General features: G+C 34.0%; 1 protein-coding gene across 2 annotated transcripts; it reads right to left on the bottom strand.

Moving 5' to 3' along the window:
- Positions 1-311: 311 nt before the first annotated feature.
- LOC131050768 (linoleate 9S-lipoxygenase) lies at positions 312-4,404 on the bottom strand. Of its 2 annotated transcripts, none has more exons than XM_057985024.2 (9): positions 3,873-4,404; positions 3,341-3,621; positions 3,007-3,247; positions 2,589-2,912; positions 2,424-2,509; positions 2,230-2,337; positions 1,843-2,150; positions 1,344-1,607; positions 312-1,238 (listed from the first exon to the last, which is right to left on the bottom strand). In XM_057985024.2, exons 1-9 carry the CDS (start codon positions 4,288-4,290, stop codon positions 458-460), a joined length of 2,811 nt encoding a protein of 936 aa, XP_057841007.2. In that variant the 5' UTR covers positions 4,291-4,404; the 3' UTR covers positions 312-457. The 2 variants fall into 2 exon arrangements, with proteins under 2 accessions (XP_057841007.2, XP_057841008.2); XM_057985025.2 differs by having other exon boundaries at positions 3,341-3,549; positions 3,873-4,403.
- Positions 4,405-11,692: the final 7,288 nt, after the last annotated feature.

Here is an 11,692-nt window from a genome sequence, read left to right as displayed (position 1 = left end):
AACAAACCTAAGCCAACTAAAAACAATAATAATCATCATAATAACACTAATTCTTATAAATACATAAACTTTTAGTTTTTTAAAATCACTAATATTGAATGTGTATAAACTACTCTTTTATACATAAATTATTTCTCAAAATCATTTCAGCTGATTGATCTTACAGTCAACTACATATTTTCAGTTTTTTTTTACTCTTGTAATTATTAATTACTATTTTGTGAAACTAGATAAATTTGAATTTCACATAATTTCACTTTCAAGGCATTGCAAAGCACACCAGTTAACTCAAAACGAAAATAACAAAATGCTCACTCTGAAGGATCCATGCTTTTTTATAGCAGAAAACAATATAACACCCACACTATCGCTATTCACCTCAATGTTACTTGCAACTTTAAGGAGAATAGTAATGGATCAAAGGATGGGTTATAATATATTAAATGTTTTTATTCTATCAGATGGAGATGCTATTGGGCACTCCCCGGCCTGTAAGACCTCCTAGTCTCGACAAATCAGTAGTGTTAGGGTAGAGTAAGGTATAGGGAACATTTGCAGGTCCAGCCCTGTTCTTATAAATTTGACATTTATTATTCCTCTCGATTATATTCTTCTCAATCTTTGTCAGGCTTGCTGTAAATCTCGCGAATGCTTCTTCTGCTCGTGGATCATCCAGCCTATCCATAGTGGATCCCTGCAACTGGCCCACATATACCTCATGACTTGCATGCTTTGACAAAATTTCCAAAACAGCCATGATAATGGTAGCCTGCTTTGGAGCAGACACAGTCTTAAGGAAATATGCATCCGGATCCTTAAGGAGTTCATCATATTCAGGTGTTCCCTTTTCTGGAACCAAGAGCCTGCTCATGGTCGGCATATTGGGCATGTATCCTGCATAGGAGTACTGCCCAAAGTTTACGGCAGCATGGTGAGCAGATGCAGTCCAGATCATAGTTGTCAGTATTTGGACTGCTTCATTTAATGAATTCATCTTGTACCATCTACTGGGATCGTCCTTTAGATCTGCATGCCCCACATTTACAATTTCATCCCACCAAGCCTGAAATTCTTTATCCTTTTTTACTGTAGCATCATCCTTGTAGTAAAGAGATAAGTAATCTGAAACCCATTGCTTTATGGCAAACCATATTTCAATGCCGTCTACAGCATATGGGTAGTCCTCAATCACAAGCTTCAAACCATTTGGTGCGTTTGAATCTCTGATTGCCATTCCCCTGCAAGGTACATGGTAAATTAAACATTCATTTTACTTAAGCCACTAAATTAAATTAGACAAAGCCAAAACTTGCAGTGAAGAATGAAATTGGCGTATCACTTACCTCTTAAGTAGGTCAGCTTCCAATCCTTGCTCATTGAACTTCCACTGTTTGTAGGCTTTAGATGAGATTTCCGTAGAATATCTGCCAGGGGCAAAGCCAGATTCAATAATACCTCCTGCATTTATCAAGCTCTGACGGGCTGCTGCATTGATGTCCATGGTATCGAGGAGATGGGGTATCAATAATTTGAAGACTGGGTGCATTTTGCTTAGTTGTCTGTGGGTAGCTATAATGAAAGGCTCTGTGATACAATGAGTTGTCAACCTGCAGTCAATAACAAAACAAAAGTTTGCCTAAGTTCCTGAAACAAATGATATTATGAGCTAATGTAGGTATAATTGTCTATGTTTTTTATCAACATTCTATGATCTATCATCAGAATGAAAGAAAGCAACATACATGAATAGTGGCTGAAGAACTGAGCCTAAGTTCCAGAGATTCTACTAGGGTACAGATGACCGCTGAAAAGTTTAATGAAAGCGCATGGGTAAAAACTTACCAGTGACTGACGAGCTGATGGTAACCTGTATCGTTGACTCTAACATGGGCTTTGGCCAGTTGCCACAGTGCTCCTTCTTCTGTCCCATGTTCGCCTGGTGTAAAAACCTTTCTTACAGCTGCTTTCTCATCAATTGGTGGCAAGCACAGCTCTATGGCCACTGGTTTTAATGTTCCTTCCTTGGTGAGGAAAAAAACTGTGCGGGTTGCATATGCTTTCACATCTTTGGAAAGCTTATTGATGCGCTCCATGTAGGGCATATAAGCATCATAGTAGTCCAAAATAAATAACCTTTTCAATGCAGTGGCCTGTAATTTTTACATTAAGTTTCATTATATTTTTATAACACAGATAAACGAAGATCAAGATTTTAAGGAGGGTAATTACCTGGTCTACAGAAAGGCCTTCAAGGTTTCCTTCTATGTGTTGGGCTGTGATGGCGCTCTTCTGTGGGCCGTATAACTTTTCATCTAAGCTACTGGAAGGAGGAAAACTCTGTCGAGAAAACAGCAAACGATGCTATTTCAGATAAGTAAGAACGGTAAAAGGGAACGATTTTGTAGTTTGAGAACTTGGATAACCTGTAGGCACTGAATCACCAATGGATTCACGCCTGCAAGTGTCTGGCGCGCAAATTCCTCGTCGCATCTCCATGCAAACTCATCAACTGTAGCTCAAAACATTAGTCAAATTTCATTTCTATACGGTTTGATTATATAATAATAAAAATTTCAACAAAATCTTACCTTCGACAACTTGTGGGCGATTGAAATTTATGAGCGGAAGATCTTCCTCGAGGGCGATGACTTCTTCCTTGATAATTTGGCCGAGCTTTTTAAACTCACGGAGTTGCCGCTGAGAATTATAGGCGCTTCTCAATCCCCGTTTGTAAAGCTCACTGACTTGGCCGAAGGATTCGAAGGCGAGCTCGCGGATATCCTCGAGAGTGGGAATAATGGCGTTAGCAACTGCCGTGAGTATGTGAGTCCCAAAGTCAGCAAAGTCTCTGTAAGGAAACCTTTCGTCCGGCGGAAGAAAGTTCGAGCTTGCTCGGGTTTCGAATTGCGGGGCTGCCAAAGATTATTGAATGAAAAATTCTATTAAAATTCCATTCTAAACAGATTTATAAGCAAATTGTACCAATAAAGTACTGAACATTTATACCGTTTTTAACCCGTGGGCGACCAGTTCTACATCTTCTGGGATATGGGAAGTCCTGCGATCCACCCAGCACTTCCCTTCGCACATCTGGGTCTGTCTCTGACCCCTGAATATCATTGTAGACATCATAATCATATATGAGATCATACACCTTCCTCTCTCCGGTTCCGTTTCCTCGGAGGGATATCAATTCTAACTCCCTGAATTTCCTCAGACCCACTGGCGTTTCATCTGGAAGAAAGGTCTGATAAAACACATTCAGTCAGTCCTATGCCCATGAATTACCCAGGTTAAATAGTAAACATGATTTGCTTATGATATGAAATCTATGGCACACCTTATTGGAGAAGAAAACACGGTCATTAGGGATGAGCCGAGCGGGATATATCCATGAATCACATTGAAAACGAACTGTTCCCTGATCTGGGATGGATATGGCGAGTGATATCAGAAAGAACTCTCGACTGTGCATACTTTTTATGACAAATCCACCCGGAAAACCAAGCGCAGAGTTCCATTTAAAGTTGATTGGGTAGCGTGTCACATCTGAAATGAGTCCATCAAACAGATTCCACTCTAAATAAGAAGGCTGCCCAGCAGTTTTTCCTAATCCCGTTTCTACATATAAAAAATCACACATCAATATATATAACTTAAACATTGGGTGTTCATGCCTTGAAAAGAACACATATCCTAAATTTTAGAACTGATACAAGTTGTGAATATCTATGTTGATTCATTAGCAAAACATATAAAAGGTAAACGTGAAATTAGTATTAGATGCAGAGGAGCAAACTAAGTTGCAAAAACCAATTCTACAGAAATTTTTATCATTTATTTTAAAAGCAGTTCTTCGATATACAGAATACCTGGATCAATTTGGTCGCTGCTCACAAGCTCAAGAGATACTTTATTCCCCGTCAATTCAGAAACTTCGTCAGCCAGTGTTGCAGAGTAGTCCGTAAATTCGAGAAAAGCCACCTTCTGCAGTACTACTTCGCCCTCAATTTCATATTCCTTATCTTTTGTGGTAGTTTCAGGTTCCCCAATTCTTGTCTTGGAAGTAAGATTTCTAGCGACTTTCCTAGATCTCGAAACCCCTCTCCCCAATGCGATAAAAGAAGAATTACTGCGCAACGAAGGGAGGGAAGAAAAACCAGTCTGGTTTGTTTTGTCAATCCCTAAGACTGACATACCTAAATTGGCGGAAATACATCTATGGCTACCTACTTGAACATTACTCTCCAATATCAAATTTTTGCTACCAAATACCCTAATTGAATCCATTTTACTTGCGTTTCCTCAATCACACCCTCGTGCAACTCTATTGTTTTGGCTCTGATACACAATGCAGATCGTGTGTTTTCCCTAATCTCTGATACTCTATTAATAGCCTTCCAGAGTTCTCTGTAAGACACAGTTCACGTGTTTAATGTGAAGTCCAATAGACAAATAGATAATTAACAAAACGACACAGAAGATAAAAGTAGTCACGGCCCACCATCAATCTTGTAGCGCTTTTTAGAGGTCTGGAAAGTGATTATATGCATCAATCAATTATTTATGTCACTCTCATATAACATTTAATGTTCTGAGCACACCTGGTGTAATCTATTTTTTGCTCTTTTGAAAATTTGAGTTCAATGTATCCGAAAGCTGTCCAAACCAAATCAAATAATTGATCTGGCTGTCTCTTGATCTGTTTAATAGTAGTTTATCAGTCATTTTCTCATACGAAATAATTTCAAATGTGTTACAACTCTGTTAAGCGAAATCTTATCAAAGATGGAAAATAGAAGTTGAGGTAGGCTATGGACTCTATGATCTGTATTTTCGTGAAACCATAAAAGCTAATCTTTCTATGTCTACTGTAGTAACGTACCCAAATTTCAGGCAATTCGCTAAAAGAGACTGAAAAGTGTTTTTTCTGCATGACAAATTACATCGGTGGGAGGTTATTATTTATTCATAGAAATAAAATTAGATAATTTATTAGTCATTTCAAGAAATTTAATTGTACCATTTTTACAATGTTCATATAATGTTAATTGCATTGAAAGGATGAAAAATCTTATAATCATAAATTTGGTTGTTATATAGTAGTAGATGTGCATATTAAATGTAAGGTAAAAAATGTAATATTTGATGTGTTATTATTTTGAATAAATAAAGTGTTAATATTAATTATGTTATAAGTGTTGAGTTTAAATTTTTAAGATTTAGTTTGTATTTTATGGAGGGTATATCTGATTTTTTTTCAAATGATCTAGTTGAGATTTTTGTAGATCTTTTGATGATTAATTTGATTTTCTAAATTTTATAGAAATAGATAATGTTATATTTTTTAAAATGGTGGTTGGCTTATAGATTTGTTTATTTTTTCTAGTATATTATGTTTTTGATTAATATAAGGGGAGGACTCCCAATACTTACGAATCATAATAAAACACCATCAAAGCCACAAGTTTGGAAAGTAGAACAAACATACAAAAAACCATCAATTTTATGTTGGCCTTAAGTGGATAAGAAATTATCTATCTCACTTTAAAAATCTCCTTCTCCTTCATCAAAATAGTTTCAAAAGTCTTCTCATAAAATCAACCCCACTACAAAAATATATGTTGGCATCTTTTGAAGGACCACTTCATCATAATATTGTCTCATACAATGTCTTAATTGAACTCACCGTTTCATTTATATTGTTACATTTTTTAAGATGGTACTTGCTATATAGAAATTTTTATTTGTTTTAGGATATTATGTTTTTTATTAATAAGTAGGGGGAGGGCTCCTATAATAAAACATACAAAAAACCATCAATTTTATGTTGTCTTATGTGGATATAGAAAAGATCAATCTCACTTTATTAATCATATTCTCCTTCATAAAAATAGATTTCCAAAGCCTTCTCATAAAATCAACCCCACCACAAAAATATATGTTGACATCTTTTGAGGGACCACTTCGTCACAATATTGTCTCATACAATGGCGTAATTGAATTTATAGTTTAATTATTTGTGAGGTTCTAATCATTCAACCCTTATAACCTTGACCACATGAACTATCCTTATTTAGCTACCACTTAAAATTGAATGTTCCAACCTAAAACCAATGTACATATGTTTAAATAGTGCACTATTTCATAATTTTTTCACATGTATATTTTAAATATATAGTTTTTCTTTTATTAGGTTTACTATTACATAGACTTCTATATAAGCCTTGTTAGGTGTAAAAGATAGCATTGTTAATCTGCACTGACACAACTTGCTTCAACAACAATGTAGATCACCAAGAGTACTTGTCAATGCTCAAGATACCATCAATAAATATCCACAACACAAAATAATAGAGTCACTTCACCAAAATATTAGTAGAATATATGAATGCAATGCATTCCTATACACTAGCACTGAAACAATCACCCTTAACTGAATACCATCTACATATGCCAAAAATTAAAACCAAATCTCCATAAATTTCATGATACATCTATGTAAACCTTTTGAAACATCCACAAATTAGATTCTACAAATCCCTATGATCACAAAGCTAACCCATTATTACTATACTATACCAAACGACATCTAGACCAAAAAAGGTTACCAAATTGTACATTTGGATCAACAAGTTTGAGATAAAATGACAACAAGAACTCATAATTGCAACAATCTCTCTTTTTGTCATTGATGGAAACACTTGTGCCAACACGAAAAAATCACTCCCCCTTTGACATCAAAAAAAAAGGTGCCTTCTTACATTAAAATTCAATAACCTATATGCAACTCCCCCTATCTACAACACCTCCTCAAAGTTAGTACCAAAACTATGTCACCAACATGTCCTCATATATACAAAATCAAAATTTTCATACTATAAAAACAACTACTTTGATGAGCGGGGAGTATGTTATTCAGATGGATGAACTTTAGTTGATCCCTAGCAATATTCCAGTCAACTCCTATAGAGACTAAAAGATTATGCTGACTCTCCATCTTCAAAAGAATATTCTCCACCTCTTCACAACTTGTTAAAACTTTTACTATCTCACTTAGCTTCTGAGAGTCTTTAAGAGTCTTCATCATACTAGTGAGGTGCATATCTATAATATCACCAATAAAAAAGTGAGGTGCATATCTATAATATCACCAATAAAAAACCTTCTTGATATGTTCCTTCTGATTGATCAATATATTAAGCTTTATGTATGGATTTTCTAAAATCTGGATAGATTTGCTTCATTAAGACCATTTTCCAATAATTTGAAAATATGGACAGATATCAATGATATCCCAAATTTGGTTTGTGTTTCTATCTCTAAGGACATAACGATTAATGATGAAGTATAATCCAAGGATCACCATTTTAATTATTATCGTTTCCCTGTTGGCTAGTCCTTTTCTGTTTAGGTGGTAGATGTCTCTTTCAAACAACAATGTCACTTTCCCTTTCCCTCATAAGTGTCGTCATGTTCAAACTGCTTGTTTTAATTCTCCCTACCTATTTTTTTTATCAAATCTCTCTATGATTGCAATGGGAGGCGACTTTATAGAAACTAAACTTGATTCATGTGATGAATTTAGAAGTAATGCTAAGTTATGGAAGAAAGTGGTTAAGGGTAACTTAGCTAGTTATGTTGAAGGCATGCAGGGTTTTGACCCAGAGCTCTCCAAGAATTTTACTCAGTCCTAGCAAAAGGATTAGGTGAACATTCGAGTAGTTGCTTTTAGAATCACTCCAAACATGATTGCCACTATCACTGGTTTACTGCAGGAGGGAATAACCTTCCTCAAAGAAGTTGAAAGGGCCTTATAAGGAGGAATTTAAGATATTTTTCAAGCCCAAAGAAGGGGTTTCTAAGTCACAAAGTGGGTATAACAGAAAAGAACTGCCCAGTATTTGGAAGGATGTTGTCCTTTTGCTGATGAAATTCTTCACTCTAGATGGGTGGTTTAAAAGATTCCATAGTTAGCTTTTCCCGATGTTAAACCACCTCATGTATAATATAAAAATGAATTTTGCCTATTGAGTTTGCTCTTTTTGACTCAATCCTTGTGCAAACGTTAAACGTACGAGTCAAGCAAGGCATGTAGTAAAAAAATGAATGTTAACAAAAGAAGTATGTGACTGTAAAATTTTTAAAGACTGCAGAATTCTACAGACTTCTCTTTGAGGCATGTTCGCATGACACCAAAAAGGAAAATTAAAGATAGTTTAGACTCCTTAGCTGTATACAACTATTCAGAAAATATGTCAGGAATATCCATTACGGCATTTGTTTAGCTGCAGTAAATACGAATGTTCTCCGTACGCTGATGAATGCCTGTACATATGCTGTATAATTAAATGTCTTCCTCTGAAGCGAATGATAACCATGAACTTGGTTGTCATCTGACCTAATAAAACCTAAACCATGCCCGATAATATTTGTCTTTATAGTACCGAATAAAATTGTGTGAACAGAAAGAGTGGTGTAAACGATTGGTTAAGTTTCTCGAGATTCACATGTTTGATTTGAATTGGGGACTGAAATCGCAAGCGACTTTGGATAACTCTTATCAATATCTAAAACGATAATGGACTTTGGACAAGAGGGGCAAAATTGAAGATGCCACGTGTCACTATCCATATTTAAAACGAGAATGCAATCATACACCTCTACCAGTCAATCCAATAGACAAATTCGCTTGAAAGACAGTTATCCATTCAATTTTCTGCAAGTATTAGTCCTAGGGGACACTATCACTTGATATATGCAAAATATCCATGCAATTATAATAGTTTCTAGTTTTAACTCTGTTCCAAACATTCCTACTCTGGTCATTCTGGATAAAAATGTGCAATAAATCGCCCGACACAGTAATCAAATTCAAATTCCCAATTTAAATATTAATCTGTTGAAAATCTAGTCATTCCACCGCCAATGAAAAGTACATACGGTGAAGAGTTGAAAATATCGAATCCATCCAAAACAGAAATAAAATTTCATTGCTTTTTACTATGCCGGAGAACTTTTACAATTTGAATGCTAACGGAAACGGATGGTGGCAAAGGGAATGGCCCACACCAAAAATATTAGGGGTCAATGCTTAGTGTGTGCTGTTTAAAGGTGATCTTCATTTTGACTATAAAATTTCATTGCTTTTTACTATGTGGGAGAACTTTTACAATTTGAATGCTAACGAAACAGATGGTGGCAAAGGGAATGGCCCACACCAAAAAAAAAAATTAAGCCGTCAATGCTTAGTGTGTGCTGTTTAAAGGTGATCTTCACTTTGACTATCATAAATTTTTTACAATTGATCCAGTATTTATGCACAAATCTCTCAATAATCATTCACTATTGGTACCAATAAAGTTGCATGATTGCTCTAGATACTAAATATTTTTCCTACCCATTAGATTAGCAGTGTGTGGCTATTGGCCCACTAGACAAGTTTTTAGTGGGCTTTTAATTGGCAAATCAAAAGAAGAGTAATTGGAACATGGCTGGTAATTGGGCCTCTTACCCTAATTAAACAAACTATTCTTGAATAAAGAACATATAAGGATAAAGTGGAAATATATTAAATAATTTTTAATGAATTTTGTAATGTGATAAAGTGGGCCTATGTTCTAGAATGATCTTGTATGTATCGAAGATCATTAGAAAATGAGGCATCATGTAATGGTTTGGCATTAGGTGTTTAACTAATCAATATGTTTGTATGATCAAATGATTATGTGTAAGATGATGCAAATGTTGCAGCACTTAAGGATTATGTGTTTGTATTTTTGTGAGATTTTTTTTGTTTTTGAGTTTGTGTTGTTCTCCATCAACCATCATCAAAGCAGTATCAAAGATAGGGTAAGAGAAAAGAATTCGTAACAAAGAGAGATGTCAATTGAACATCATTTTATTATGCATCTATTCTTTCCAAAGGAAATAATTATTTTTCTTAAGAAATGGAAAAATGGTTGCCAGAAAGGAGATCATAGTTGCCAAGGAACGACGAAGATGACAATTGAAGATTTGAGTCCTTCATAGATGACTACTTAGTTAAAGGAATTTAATTATTGTAAATGTTAAAAATTAAGCTTGAGTGGGATATGTAATTTCTCCTACAATCACTAATTACAAATATACTATTCAAGAATAAAGAAGAGATAAAGATGAAGTGGAAATATTTTTCTTTAGCTATTCTCTTTCAACCTGATGAAGGTTCAAGGAGTGTGACCTGAAACATTGATGCAAGAATTCTTACACAGTTGAATCCAAAATTTAATTATATTCAACATTATGGTCTGTGGAAACTTGATAGATATAATATTTTAAATATTTTCTAATGAGTTTTGTAATGTAACAAAGTTGGCCGAAGTTCTAGAATGATATTGTATGTATCAAAGACCTCTATAAATTGAGGCATCATGCAATTGTTTGGCATTAGGTGTTATATAGATCAATGTGGCTATATGATCAAATGTTTCAAGATTAAGAGGATGTGAATGTTGTAGTACTCAAATTGTGTGGATTAGTAATCAAATGATCAATAAATAGAAGATGTCGTAGAACTTAACAACTATGTGTTTATATTTTTGTGTGATAGATAATGTTTCTAATTTTCTATTGATCTCCATTTACCACCATGAGAAGGATAATATTTTATGTCATACAAATATCATACCATGATTTAGATAGGATTTAAAAGATTGATTATCTATAAATTTCTTTAATATGAAAAATGTGCACATTCTAATTGTCTTTTCAAGGATGCAAGAACTCATTTAAATGTACATATGTTACTATCCATAATACAATGGATTATAAATCTAATGACTATTGTGAAGAGATCCTTTTTTTTTTAATATAAGTTTTTAAAAAGAGATTTAAAGCGATATAATAGAATGCATATGCAAAATTACATGTTATCTTAGATTTCATCATAATAATTTTGGGCTGGTACATTATGAAATTAAGTAAAATGTATAAAAAATAAATATAAAATAAATGTTTCTACTTATTGACTAAAATATGTCTATTGTTGGTGAAGATAGTATAATCTAGTATCTTCCATAGGTAATATGATTCTTTTATTAGACAATTTCCATAGATTGTATATTAAATCTTTGTTATGCTTGTGATTGAATCAATTTATCTAGGTCAATTTCATAATTAGAGATTCCTCCTCTTTGTCTAGGATCAACTAAACATAATGGGCAGTTCTATTCTAATGTTATCTTTGTTGAGTTTTTTATACATTAATCTCTTTTGATATGTGATGGTTGCATGTATTTAGAAATAGGTTGATTGGTCACCATTGTGTTATGAGGAATTTTTTTTTCATAGTTAATTGCATCCTCACCATTGTAATTTATGTAAAAGATCAGATATAATAGTAAAGGGCCCAAAAGTGTTTGTAGATTTGTTGGTCCTTACAATGTAGATTTTAATTGATTGACTTTTTGATAGTGATTTAATGACCTATGATGAGAGAGGGCGAAAAATAATAAATACCATTAAAGATACTAGCACATAGCACCAAATTTTATAAAATCAATAGTTAGGTAGCCTTGTGTTATAAAATATAGGTACCCAATTAGCAAAAAAATAAATTAAAATTTAGAAGGGTAATGTAAAAGTGGGTCAACCCAATGATCATTAAAACTATCTTAGGTGGGAAAATGATTTGTCTATATTAATAACTATT

This window comes from Cryptomeria japonica, chromosome 1, assembly GCF_030272615.1.
Source record: "Cryptomeria japonica chromosome 1, Sugi_1.0, whole genome shotgun sequence".
Classification (NCBI taxonomy): Eukaryota; Viridiplantae; Streptophyta; class Pinopsida; order Cupressales; family Cupressaceae; genus Cryptomeria; species Cryptomeria japonica.
This window is presented reverse-complemented; position numbering and strand designations above follow the sequence as displayed.

Bases quoted from the DNA above. Each gene is read 5' to 3' on its own strand.
- LOC131050768 (XM_057985024.2), bottom strand. From the start codon at position 4,290: ATGGATTCAATTAGGGTATTTGGTAGCAAAAATTTGATATTGGAGAGT. The intron at 2,913-3,006 runs GTATAAATGTTC...AATCTTTGGCAG, and splicing joins TCGCCCACGGGTTAAAAACG to CCCCGCAATTCGAAACCCGA. The intron at 1,239-1,343 runs GTAAGTGATACG...TGTACCTTGCAG, and splicing joins GAAGCTGACCTACTTAAGAG to GGGAATGGCAATCAGAGATT.